Source organism: Rhinolophus ferrumequinum, chromosome 12, assembly GCF_004115265.2.
Source record: "Rhinolophus ferrumequinum isolate MPI-CBG mRhiFer1 chromosome 12, mRhiFer1_v1.p, whole genome shotgun sequence".
Lineage (NCBI taxonomy): Eukaryota > Metazoa > Chordata > Mammalia > Chiroptera > Rhinolophidae > Rhinolophus > Rhinolophus ferrumequinum.
In genome coordinates this window covers 7853865-7866646 of record NC_046295.1, presented here as the reverse complement: position 1 = coordinate 7866646, position 12782 = coordinate 7853865, and the positions used below count along the sequence as shown (strand labels likewise).

General features: G+C 44.2%; 1 protein-coding gene across 5 annotated transcripts in view; it reads left to right on the top strand.

Moving 5' to 3' along the window:
* PTCH1 (patched 1) overlaps nucleotides 1-12782 on the top strand; it is a 67117-nt gene that overhangs the window by 38349 nt on the left and 15986 nt on the right. For all 5 annotated transcript variants that reach the window (XM_033123411.1, XM_033123407.1, XM_033123410.1 and 2 more), the window contains 4 exons: nucleotides 4825-4943; nucleotides 5602-6004; nucleotides 6400-6709; nucleotides 11378-11520. In XM_033123411.1, coding sequence (XP_032979302.1) covers nucleotides 4825-4943; nucleotides 5602-6004; nucleotides 6400-6709; nucleotides 11378-11520 — 975 coding nt within the window. The remainder of the gene's footprint in view (nucleotides 1-4824; nucleotides 4944-5601; nucleotides 6005-6399; nucleotides 6710-11377; nucleotides 11521-12782) is intronic.

The following is a 12782-nucleotide window of genomic DNA, read 5'->3' as shown; positions in this document are numbered from 1 at the left end:
CTTTCCTTTGGGTCCCAGACTCCCCTCTCAGGCTGCCCAAGAAAACCCCAAATTCCTCTCCCTGCTTTATGCAGAGTAATTTGGCTCCTGCATTGTTCCGCTCTCTCCTTCCAAAGCAGGCCCTTTCACACTGAGAGGCCATCAAGATATTTTTTTAAACAAAGAGCCAGCTTATGTGAATTGTGAGTATGGAGACTTCTTGAGACTGGGGCTGCAGCGGTGGTCAGTCTGTGCTTGGCCTGAAGCACTGGCATGGCTCTGCAGCTGCCGGAAACCTGCGGGAACCCAGACATCCATCAGGGCAGCAGATAAGGACTGCTACTTGGCCACTTTGTGGTCGTCCTGCGCCTGAGATGGTTTAGGACTTTGATATCTCACAGATGTTATTGACGTTTTGTGAACAAAATTCAAATTTGAAAGCTTCCACTGTTTTCCAAGACATATGAAAGGAGCAGTGGCATTCCCTTTCTTCATTTCTTTTTCTTTTACAATATGATATGTAATTCATGAGATGGTCAGCTTTTTAAAGGAAACTACTTTTGATGTCACTTTTTAAACTGGTACTCCACTCAGCTTACTCATACTGCTTTACTCTCTTTAATCATGGTGACCTTGAAGAGAAATTGACAAATTGTAGATTAGGCTTCTGTTTTTATTTTTGTTAACATATTTAGTCTTCATATTTGAATTCCATTTTGCTAATTACTGATAAAAGACCTAAGCAACTAATGATCCTACTGTGTCTGGGACACTAGACTTGTTTAATATTTAGTGTTAGATATAACATGGAAAAAGATTCTGTACCAATCACTGCAACCACCAGCTCCCGAAAGAAGAAATACTGGAAAAAAAAAAAAAGTTCATTTTTGTTACATATATAAATATAAATAGAAAAAGTAAATGAGTAAGTGGATGAAGTTAAATCTGAAACTGGGATGGAAGCTCAGAAATATGAAAAGAGGCTTAATAATACGGAAAATAATGAAAAGATGGCTGCTGAATTAATTGGTACAGCTGAAGCTTTAGAATGCCATTTTACGTGGGCACGCGTCTGCACAGCTCCCTTTGATGTCTTGTTCTTGTTTCATCTGCAGCAGATTCTGGCACTGAGAAGTTCTAGAGTCTCCTAGCAGTGGGACCCTTTCTCCTGCCTCTCTCCTTCCTGCTCACCTTTTCCCTCACTGTTCTTTGTCTGCTCTGCCTCACACTCCTTCTTTTCTTCTTGTCCTCTCTCATTTTTCTCTCGTCCTCTCTCAGTACACACTGATGATTCATCAAGGCATACTCTCCTTTAATGGTATCCTATGGTGTGGTGGTCTGAAACGCTACATGAGTTTTCCTTACGTCTTTTAGAAAATCCAGTACGCTAAGTTCTCCCAAGGTAAGTACCTGACTGAGATGAAATGAGTACTGTCAGTTTTGCGTTTCTGTTCCAAGGCTCTGGAGTATCACTTTAGAAAGTTGCTTCTGTGGCTCCCAGGAGTCCTCATTTACTAAAGAATGGCTTCCCATGACACTCGCTCATTCTCTGTCAAAGAAACAAACCCCACTCCCCCAAAAAAGAAGAAACGGCAAGAAAAAAAAAGAGAATGTACCATGAGTTTGGCAGTAGTTATCAGATATTTTAATGCTTTCAAATGTATTGACAGTCGAAATTGACCATTACATAGCTTCTCCTACCTGTAGTGAACTGTGTTAAGTTGTGATTCTGGTTATTCACTTGTGTTTGTATTTTCAGGATGCTACAGAGTAAGCATCAAAAGGGAAAGACCCAAAGAGGTTCTATCCAATAATGAATCTATGTGAATTTAGGAATTTTCCCCGTGGAACTTTTCCAATTTTGTAGCCTTACCCAAATATATAGAATTTCTTTCCCACAAAGAAACTGCCCACACCTCCTTGTCAATCTCCATCCATCTGTCCAAATGCCACCTCTGTACCAGAAAGCATGGCACTGCTGTGATTCTTTGGGAACTGATGGAAACTGAATGGTGTTTGTTCTTCAGTGAAACTCCCGGAACAGAATGCCTTATTGTTCCAAATGGCCAGAGGCTTTAGATGAGGGCCCCTCTAGGCAGGGCCAGTGCGTCTCTGTGCTCTGCAAGTGTCTCAGTGGGGCCACCATAGATGCTTAGCAGGGAGTGGGACATTTCCTTTAAGCATAGCAATTAGAACTGATTGACAGTGCACAACCCTCCCCGTCGTCCTTTCAGATTTCCTTACAATTTCTTAAACTCCCCTTTGCTCCACTTCTCCTTTACTGAGAATTTCTTGCTGTTTGTTTTTACTATTTGGGTGCACGTTGGGGGGTGTTGATGTTCTGCTATTTTCTCATCAGAAAAGATCCTCTCTGTGTATGTAATAAGTCATTTGTCAGTGAGTTTAGTTAGATGGGACACTGCTTTGGGCTGCTTCTCTCATTGCTCCATTTCCACCAAGACAGAGCAAGAAAGAGGCCCGTCAGACTTGTTCGTTGGATGAGGCTGATATCAGACACATTCCCTAGCCCCTATGGAAAGTATTGGTGTCTGTCTAGCCAGTGTATGTACACCTGTGTGCTTGTATTTTCAGTCCCTGCCCTCATCCTTAGAAACTGTTGTTCAAACCGAGATGCCCAGAGTTTGCCTAAGCATTACGCTCCTGAATTCTAGACATGACTAGTAAAGAAAAAGCTGAAAGGATTCGACCCCTAGGATTAAGCTTTCCTGGAAAATCAGACACAGCATCCCTATTGTCTGCTTGGTCAAGAGTCCTAACCGAGCCTGTGTCCCTCCCCTCAGGAGGCGACCGGATCTAACAGGTCTCAGTCGGGCTGAGGGTTTAGGCATCAGACTTGAGTTTGAATCCCGTTGACTGGGTAACCTCATGCAGGTGACCCTCCTCTGCACCACCAGGTCTTTATCAGGTGATAGAATATCCACCTCCCGGTTGCCGTAGGAGTTGAATATGTCATCTATAGCTACCTGATCTCCCATGGCTCCTTTCTCCTTGCGCGTCCCTGAATAGAGGGTTAAATCCAGCAGTGCCAGGTGTGTCCCTCAAACACTGCCTTTTGGCCTGCCCGAGTCCTCTTTTGTCTTCTGCGTCTCCCTGAAGAAGCTTCCCTCACTGTCCTCACCCCCGCACCCACCCCACATACACCTCCGCCCGTGGAACCCTGTGCATGCTTTTATTGTTACATTTATCAGCCCGAATTGCCATTTGTTTAGGGGTCTGGCTATGTCAGTTGCTAAGGGCAGAATTTTGTCTTATTTATCTGTCTCTAGTACCCAGCACGGTGCACTGGCTTTTCTTTTTCTTTTTTTTTTTAATTTTTATTGGGGGAATATTGGGGAACAGTGTGTTTTTCCAGGACCCATCAGCTCCAAGGCAAGCCATTGTTTTCACTCTAGTTGTGAAGGGCGCAGCTCACTGGTCCATGTGGGAATGGAACCAGTGACCTTGGAGTTATGAGCACTGTGCTCTAACCACTGAGCCAACTGGCTGCCCCTTGTCTTTTTAAAGTATTTGTATCTTAGATGAATCCTCTAGTCAAAAGAGTGATTTGCTTATTAATATAAGCCCCATTGGGCAGGATTTTAAAGTACCTTATTAATGTTAGGGTGGTAAGTGAACACATTCATATATTTTGACTCGATGAGGAATTTCCATGGCAAACTTTTTAAGAAGGGAGGGGTCAGGCCATTTTTCAAAAGAACCTTTCGGTTATTTTTTGGTTTTGTAGACTTGACAGAGAACTAATTATTGAAAGGCATCTTTCCAGAACTCAGGTTTGCAATTTCACCTTGAGCATAAAAGCACAATTACTATCCAAAGTGCTTTGCAAAGTTCTCCTCTGATTTTATGTGTCAGTTATAATCAGGTTTTCTTCTCTCACTCTGAGACGTGTACCCGGTTTAAGAAGGTTTTAGAACTAAACAGTTCTTTGAAAAACCTCACAAGAGGTTTGAATTTTCAAAAAAAAAATTTCTGGTGATTTCTTGGTGCTTAGCATTCCAGTTGCACTTTTTTATCATGCTGCTTCTCTCCATGCTTTTGTGAACGGGAGAGCTCTTTCAACTGTCTTCTATTGGCTTTCTCCTATTAACAGCCCAATTGTGTAATTTTTACTGGGTCAGCAGGAGATTTGCCAAGGCACCACAGAATCTAGCCTGTGTTTATTCTAGGTTATGGAGTGACTTTTGAATCTGTACTTATTTATTCTGCATACTATAATCACACACAGGAATTTCTTTCTGCTTAACTCTCCTTGACCTTTTGTGTTACTGCACTCACACACCCCACAAGCTGCTCCAGAGGCTATTTGGAATGTGCCTATTAAAAACCTCAGGGGATGTGTTTGAAATTTTATTTCATGTTTTAAAGGTGACATTTTGATATACTCGATCTACTTTATATAGACATTTTCTGAGTTTAAAACCAAGGCTCCACGAACTCGTAGACATGTTCTGAGAGGGAAACATTCCTTTTTGTTTTAAATTAAAACATCTCAAGTATCTTCTCTGTTCTGCTTTTGTAGATTTGGTCTGGTTAGGTTGCTAGCAAGACGCCAGTTTAGTTCCTGTATTTGTACCTTACAGGTTCATGGGATTATTAGCCATGGAAAGGACCGGAATGATGGGGGCTGGTCCAGTCAAAGGGTCTCTTAATGATGAAAAAGAAGCAAAGCGATAGGAGACTTTAACATCTATTTCAAATTTAAACAGTTCAGTAGGAAAGTGAAAGAAAAACGTTTAAAATATCTTTATTTTCAAAGCAATCCTCTGACTGGGAGGAGACGTATCCGTGACCTATACTTTTTTTGTGTTTTTCCCCTGTCCCCAGGCGGCTGTAGTAGTGGTGTTCAATTTTGCTATGGTTCTGCTCATTTTTCCTGCAATTCTCAGCATGGATCTGTATCGACGTGAGGACAGGAGATTGGATATTTTCTGCTGTTTTACAAGGTACATTTTCTGGCTGTGGTGGCCCTTATTTGTTGGTGCAGAGTGGTAGTGTTTTGAGAACGCTGTAGTCCGTGGACTTGGAAGGAAATGCACTTAACAGGCCTTGTACCAGAGTGATGGAGGTAGGGGAGAAAATGGACAGAAGTTACTTCCTTGGGGGGCATGGCAGAATTACTGGGGTTCTCTGTACCCCTAAGCAAAACATTCTCACAGACTTGAGATGGTGATACACATGATTATTCCTATCATGAACTGTTATTGTTCATTGTTGGGAGTGTCATATCTGTGGATAAGGGCAGAACAAAGGTTCAAAACTACCCACCTGGAATAAATACAGCCCTTGGGGTGTTTTTTGTGTGTGTGTGTGTTTGTTTGTTTGTTTGTTTTAAGGCATTATGCTTTGAAGGTTCATCAGCATGGAACTTGATTTTGTAAGCCAAATTCAGGGTCAGCCTATCCATTTGACCTCCTTTGACTTACTCATGTCTGTGTCCGGATAGAGAATTCAGGTGATATTTGCGGAGTTCAGTGGTATGCCGTTTCTCTCCTAAATCAGAGCTGTGTAACACGGGTATTATCAGTCACTGGCCAAAATGACCTGGCCAAAACAGCACCCTTCCCTGTTTCATGGCGACACGTTTCTTTCCCCCTCTTTCAGCCCCTGCGTCGGCAGGGTGATTCAGGTGGAGCCCCAGGCCTACTCGGAGACTCACGCTAGCGCCCGCTGCAGCCCTCCGCCGCCCTACAGCAGCCACAGCTTCGCGCATGAGACCCAGATCACCATGCAGTCGACCGTGCAGCTCCGCACGGAGTACGACCCGCACACGCACGTGTACTACACCACCGCTGAGCCGCGCTCCGAGATCTCCGTGCAGCCCGTCACACTGACGCAAGACACGCTCAGCTGCCAGAGCCCTGAGAGCACCAGTTCCACGCGGGACCTGCTGTCCCAGTTCTCCGACTCCAGCCTGCACTGCCTCGAGCCCCCTTGTACCAAGTGGACGCTCTCCTCGTTTGCTGAGAGGCACTATGCTCCTTTCCTCTTGAAACCAAAAGCCAAGGTAATGTACCCAAGCAGAACGCTCTTCCTGTCTCCATGGCTCCTTGGGAATAACCAGGTGGGATCTATTTCATGCCTCCTAAAGAGTCGGTCCATTGGGACGGGGGCCCCTTTCAGTGAGCCCACCTTCTACGTGAGTGAATCTCGATGCAGCAAGTGTTTCTATGAGTTTAGATCAACTCTTTACATTTTAAATATTGTATTCTTCTGGAGATTGTTTAACATGTGATGACTATGATTTTTATGGTTTTCCCTCTGGGAGAACGACCCCTCCGTGCTGCGTCAGGACCAGTGTGGAGGTAAAAGCGAGGCATAAACCAAACAGCAGCTTCTTTTTGTCAAGGGAGAGTGAGTTATGTCCGTCGGTCTGACCTCGAGCCTCTTTTTCTGTTGCAGGTCGTGGTGATCCTCCTTTTCCTGGGCTTGCTGGGGGTCAGCCTTTATGGGACCACCCGAGTTCGCGATGGGCTGGACCTTACAGACATTGTGCCTCGGGAAACGAGAGAATATGACTTTATTGCTGCACAGTTCAAATACTTTTCTTTCTACAACATGTACATAGTCACCCAGAAAGCGGACTACCCGAATATCCAGCACTTACTTTACGACCTTCACAAGAGTTTCAGTAACGTGAAGTATGTCATGTTGGAGGAAAATAAACAGCTTCCCAAAATGTGGCTACACTACTTCAGAGACTGGCTTCAAGGTAAGATGCTGCGAGAGGGTGCTCGTCCTTTGTGAGCGTTCTCCGTTTGGTCTTTGGTGTGTTCAGCTCCCACCAGTCCCATTTTGTTCCCTTTACCCAAGTGTTAGATTATAATGGAACACTGGCATGTTTCATGGACTTCTAAGTCATGCTTAAAGTTCTTCTTATGTAGACTAGTTTTGGGGCAGTCTCCCCAAAACTGGCTTTTCACCTCTAAAACAATGCCAGCAATTCGTCGGGTGATTTAGTAACTTCAGTAAGAATTTATGAGTGCACATTAAGAAATGGGAAAGCATGTTATAAAATACGGGGCTGGATAATTCCAGTGCTCTTTTTGAGAGGTTGGTGGCTGGTTTGGTGACTAAGTGAAAGAAAGTGTTGATGGAATTTCTAGGCTGGTTCACTGCCAAATTACATCGTACTACAACCACTAGATTTTGCATCATTGGTGAATATAATTTAAAATTCCATATTATGACCATCTTTTGATTTTGCTCAAAATGCCATGAAGTAAACTTAAAATGCTTAATCACATCTCACAGTATTTTATAAATAATCAAATCCTGCTTTAAAATGCCTTTTTAGCTTCTTACCTTGCTCTTCGAAACGTTTCTAGGAACAAGAGTAGTCAGCTGGAGGTAAAAAAAGATCGACATTTGCTCCTAACTGCTGACTGAATATGAATGTATTCAGTGATTCCAAGAACATCTGTTCATTTATTCTGTGTTGACACATGCAAAGTAAAGTGGAGAATCATGATAATTATCCACAATTCAAGCAAAAATGCTATTACTGAAATATCCAAATAATTATGGTTCCCAACATTTTTTGGATTAAGTTATCCAAATGATGGTCTTAATTTCTCACTTAATTAGACTTGTTTAAACACAGATTTAAGTGCCTTTTTTGGTCTTAAGTCAATACACATGTATGTAAAGATTAAGTAGCCAGTTTGTGAGTTTGAATGACATGGTAAACAACTTGAGTGTGATTAAAAATTGTTCAATACAGTTTCTGGCTTTGACTGGTGTTCCTAGAATTTTGTTCATTATGTGATTTGATCTCTTTCTAAGGAAGGCAAAGAGAACTACATGATACTAGTATTATTTCTGACATGCTCGCGAGAGTAACTTGAATTTTTTTCCAAGTCTTATTTTTCACAATGGTTTGTGAAGTAGTGATTTTTTGGATAATAATGTCAAAGAGAACCAGACAGTTGAGAGAGTCCCTGCTTTTCACCCCTGCCCCCCCATTGGCCAAAGACATGCAAATAACTCACCACAAATGACAAAGAGATCTGCAGTGCACTGCCACTATCTGAGCAAAGGAGGGTTATTGTAGAATTGATTTCAGCGTCTTCAGCCATTCCTTTGGATGCTCAGTATGGCGTGTTAGGCGGAGCTGGGGAAGGGGGCGGAGGGGTATTGTCTCCGGCAGTGCAGAGGCTAACTTTTTTATAGCGGATGGTAAATTATCCCTACGCTTCATCTCTCTAAAGACCTGAAGTGATGGACTTGTGACTTTTTAAAACATGCATTTCAATCATGTTTTGGTTGCTAAGTGGACACACAGTACCTCCCTAGACCCAAGTCAGGGTCCCAAGTCAGGGTCCCAAGTCCGGGTCCCAGCCAGTCTTAGAACTAACTGCATCTGACTCTTAGGAGGGCCGGCAGAACACTCCACACAGAATGGCCACGCACTGGGAGTGTTGGCTGCCTAGAGGTATTTCAGGCCTATCGAGTGGTTCATTTGGTCCTTGAACATTTCCTGCAAGGAAGCAGTTATCCTTGAATCAGCTTTCCTTCTAAACAGTTTGTGTGGTTGTTAAGTGATGGGACCCTCATTGTTTTTTTTAATGGAATTACCATTTAAAACCATGTCACCCCACTGGTCTTGATCAACATTTCGATAGTTTGAGAGGTTTTGAACTCCTGAAAATATAAAATGGCAATATGGAAATTGTCCCACGTGTCATCTTTAAACACATGTATATAAAGTTGGAAATAAACAGCACCCTGTGCATCATGTACAAATGGTGTTCATTTATATTTCACACTGAATTATGCAAATAAGATTTAAGTTAATGTTTTCTTTTTTGGGTCCCCCATCAAACAAAAATCGGCAATTGGGATAGTTAGCTCAGAATTTTTCACCAGGAAATAATTTTTAGTATAAAATATTTAGAATGAGGAAAGTTCTACGAAAACTTTTTATGTTTTGCTGTAAAAGAAATAAAATGTCACAGTTCTTTCCTACAGGGTGCATGTGTTGGAATATAAAATGTTGGCCAGAGGGCAGTGGATGCAAATCCTTGTCCCTTGTTTTGTGTCCAGAATCATATAAGTGTGCCAACCTACTGTTACTGGAGCTTATGGTGATTAGTCAGAAAATAATATGCTAATTATAAGGACTTAACTTCTGCGTAAAGTCAGTGACTATTTCTCGTTCATCTTCGTATTCAAAGCAGAATGTCGCGGGGGCCAGCGGCATGGATGATGAACTGACCTGACTTGCCAGGAAGGTGGACCTCCCAAATTGGATCTTTCTATCTTTGTTTCACTCTAGGGTGTCCCAAAATTCTTAGTGCACAAGTATCTTAAAACTGCACGCAGAGTTGTGGGACCCACGGTTTGCCACTAGACATCGTCGGTTCTCAAGTTAATTCTGCGTATCTTACTTGTGTCTTCCACAAACCCTTCCTCGGCACCATAGAGTGTTCGGGGCAATTTAGAGCATCAGTGGTTCAAGCCAACTCTGGAATCAGGCTGCCTGAGCGGAAGCTCACCTCCAACACTTGCCTCCTAGTGGCCCTCATCCAGGGACTTGACCTTTCCAAGCCTCAGTTTCCTCATCTGTAACATGTGAACACTGGTCCTAGCAAGGCCATCTCACAAAGTTGTTGTAGGAATTAAGTGAGGGGTAATTGGAGTAAAATGCGTAGACAGCCCGGTGCACGCTTAGCACAAGCAGCTCCTTAGGATCAGCAGGTCAAGAGAGAAAGGGTTAAAGGACCACGGAAGCCGTGACGTGATGAAAATTCTATTATGGTGAGGAAAACAGACCAGGCCTACTTTTTTAGGGGGGTGGGGTTGTTTTTCCCCTCCTGTTTATTTTTTTCAAAAACAAAAAAAAAGTCTTTAGGTAATAAAATAACATCTGTTCAATACAGCTTGTGTGCCTGCCTTGCTATGAAAAACAGTCTGTGTGAGCATTGGGGGTGCACCGTCCTGGTGGTCTCCCTGCCTGCCGCCCCTCCACTCTCACCCCCTAACAGGCCCTTCTTTTACCACTGAGCCCACAGACCTCACCCCCAAATTGTTCATATAAAAACAATGCCCACAGCAATGTCGGAAGGAAGGTTTAGTTTAAAGGGGGGGCAGGGTCCTGTGCTTCACCACTCCCCCTCCCGCCCCCCCCCCTTACTGCAAACCCCAGGAGCTTAACCATTTCCACTAATGGAACCCATTTTGGGAGGGTGGGGGGGTCTTTGAAGTCACTCAAGGCATATCGTGAAATGAAATAAACCCTTCTTACTGGCCACGTCTAACCCATGCATGTGCAGCTTGTTCAAAAGATGTGGTTTCCTGAGCTGCTGGGGCTCAGGAGTCCTACTTGGGAGGTGATTTGGGGGAAGTAGGGCAATGGAAAGAGGGTGGGGGTGTCAGAGGAGAGTGTGTGCACACTGGGATGGCTCAGACCCCAAGGCCAGGTCACCAGGGCCCTGTTTTCTCTTCCACACGCTTATCTCTTTACAGCTGTAGCCAAACCGTCAGGTCTGTAATGATGGTTTTGATTACAGAGGCCAAGCACAGCTGTGTGTGGTGGGCTGGTGGGCTCGCCCATCCCCCAAACCCAGAAAGCTCTTTCCTTTCCCTCCCCGGGCTTGCGGTTTGTCATCTGTTCTCACAGAGCCCCCTTGTATTGGCCTGTGGCTTCCTGTTCTCAATCTGATCCAAATTTACCCTGTGAGGTATTTCCCTCTGCACACACGCGCGCACAAGCTCCCTGCCTGCCCTCTCCTCCACACCCCCTCTTCTAAGGAAGGGTGGCAAAGAGGAAGAGAACAGTCGAGAGTGAATAGGTGTTGGCTGTGATCTTTACACAACCTGGCAGCAGATCCCACAACTTGTATTAGCTCCACAAGTTGAACAGATGGAACAAATTGACAGAATCGTGTTCACTCACCCTGGGCTTGAAGCAGCTGAGTTGCTGTTTGAAGTTGGGAATTTGAATGTGTTTTTCCCCCTCCCGGTGGAATTTCTGGATGTATTGAAGAGTCCATGGCCCAGCACCCGACAGTGGCATGAAACAGTTAATGAGCCTGGTGTCTTCCTTGCCAGCCAGCCAGCTCTCTCGTGCTCTGTCTCTTGCTTTGTTTTGGAATAGTCATGGAGGAAAAGGAGTGTTTTTTAAGATGAAACGTGTATTTGTTTCCTAGAAATAAATATTCTCCTCTTCCACCTTTGCAGGAATGGTTAGTAGCTACCTGAAGTTCATTCATGAAAAATCTAGCGTTATCACTTGAAGTGGAATACAAGTAGAACACAGAATGATCTGGGTGGGTGGCCCATACAGCCGTGTGCTGCTCTTGGTCCTCAGTCACCCTGGGAGGACGAGGATCGTTCCCATGAAGAGTTATAATGTATTACACACACTTTTCTGTTTCAGGACTTCAGGATGCATTCGACAGTGACTGGGAAACTGGGAAAATCATGCCAAACAATTACAAGAATGGATCCGATGATGGAGTCCTTGCTTACAAACTCCTGGTGCAGACCGGCAGCCGCGATAAACCCATTGACATCAGTCAGGTACTCTCACTGCCCTACACGGTGAGGTTCCCAAGGGTACTGGTGAGAGCTGTGGGTCCAGCAGCTGCCATACTGATCCTAGCCTATGCTTTCTGGAGACCTGAGCCATTGGGCTGGAAGAACATTGAATTGGCTCTAATTCACTTAATCCCACCAGCTAATTGTGTGGCCTCAGGCAACTGGAAAGCCTCACTTTGCCCATCTGTAAAATGGGGACAAGTGTGTTGCCTACCTTCAGAGCAGTTGTCAGAACAAAGTGCAGTCGAGGCTTCTTTCCATGTTAGAAATGCTGTGTTGTATTGTTCTTTTTGAATTCTAATACTTGTTACCGCCTTGGTCTTGATTGTATTCAAATTTGAAAAGGTGGAGTCACTGGGTAGCAGTCATTTGAATGAGCAGAATTTGGGGTAGATAGATTAGGAGATCAGAGAGGTTACTAGGAGAATGGGAGGATTTGCTGCATTTGATTCATTTGGGTCATGCTGGCCCTAGGAATAGAGAAGGAGAACAGACAGTTTGGTCTGTCGTGAACAAAACATACGGAAATGCAAATCCTTGGAATCTGAGCGGACTCACAGTTCTGCTCACACCCCTTAGTAAGAAGAGCTGTTCCTATTTGGTAGTTAAACTCTAACTGCATGTATACCTTCCCTGTGACACTTTGATTCCAGCATATCCCTTTTGATTCCTCCGGCGTGTTGGTGAGTGTGTTTGGACCCTTCAGATTTCAAATGAGTCCAACACTACTACTGGCTTTCCCAGATCCTGTTTCCTCTGCTCTTTGTAGCTTGCTCGCTTCACCTTCAGGCAGAAAACCGTCATGCTAATGATCTTCCCAGCAGCTCTGTTTATTGTCTCCCCTTTTTTGCTGGCATTAAAGGTGACAGATTTACAAAGTACATTGTTCAGAGTTATTATGGAGTGTGAACTCGGTTCTTTACGGCAGCATGCAGCATGCTGTCACTTTTGACAAGGATGTGGGCAGAGGAACCTGAGAGATAGCAGGGGATGCCCGGGGGCTGGGTTGGGCTTCAGGGGCCAGGGATGCCTTGGGAGAAAAGTGATTGATTGGGCCAGCACCCCCCCACCCCGTCATTTCCTCTGCCTGGGAGGGAGAAAAGGGTGCTGCATGCACGGAGGCCATGAGCTGTACTATGTAATTCCAGAGACGGCTTGAAGACATACAGTTGTTACATATCCTGTGGATTAATTGAATCCAGATCTCTGAAATTTAGTTCTCTCCTCCTCTCTTTCTTCCTTCA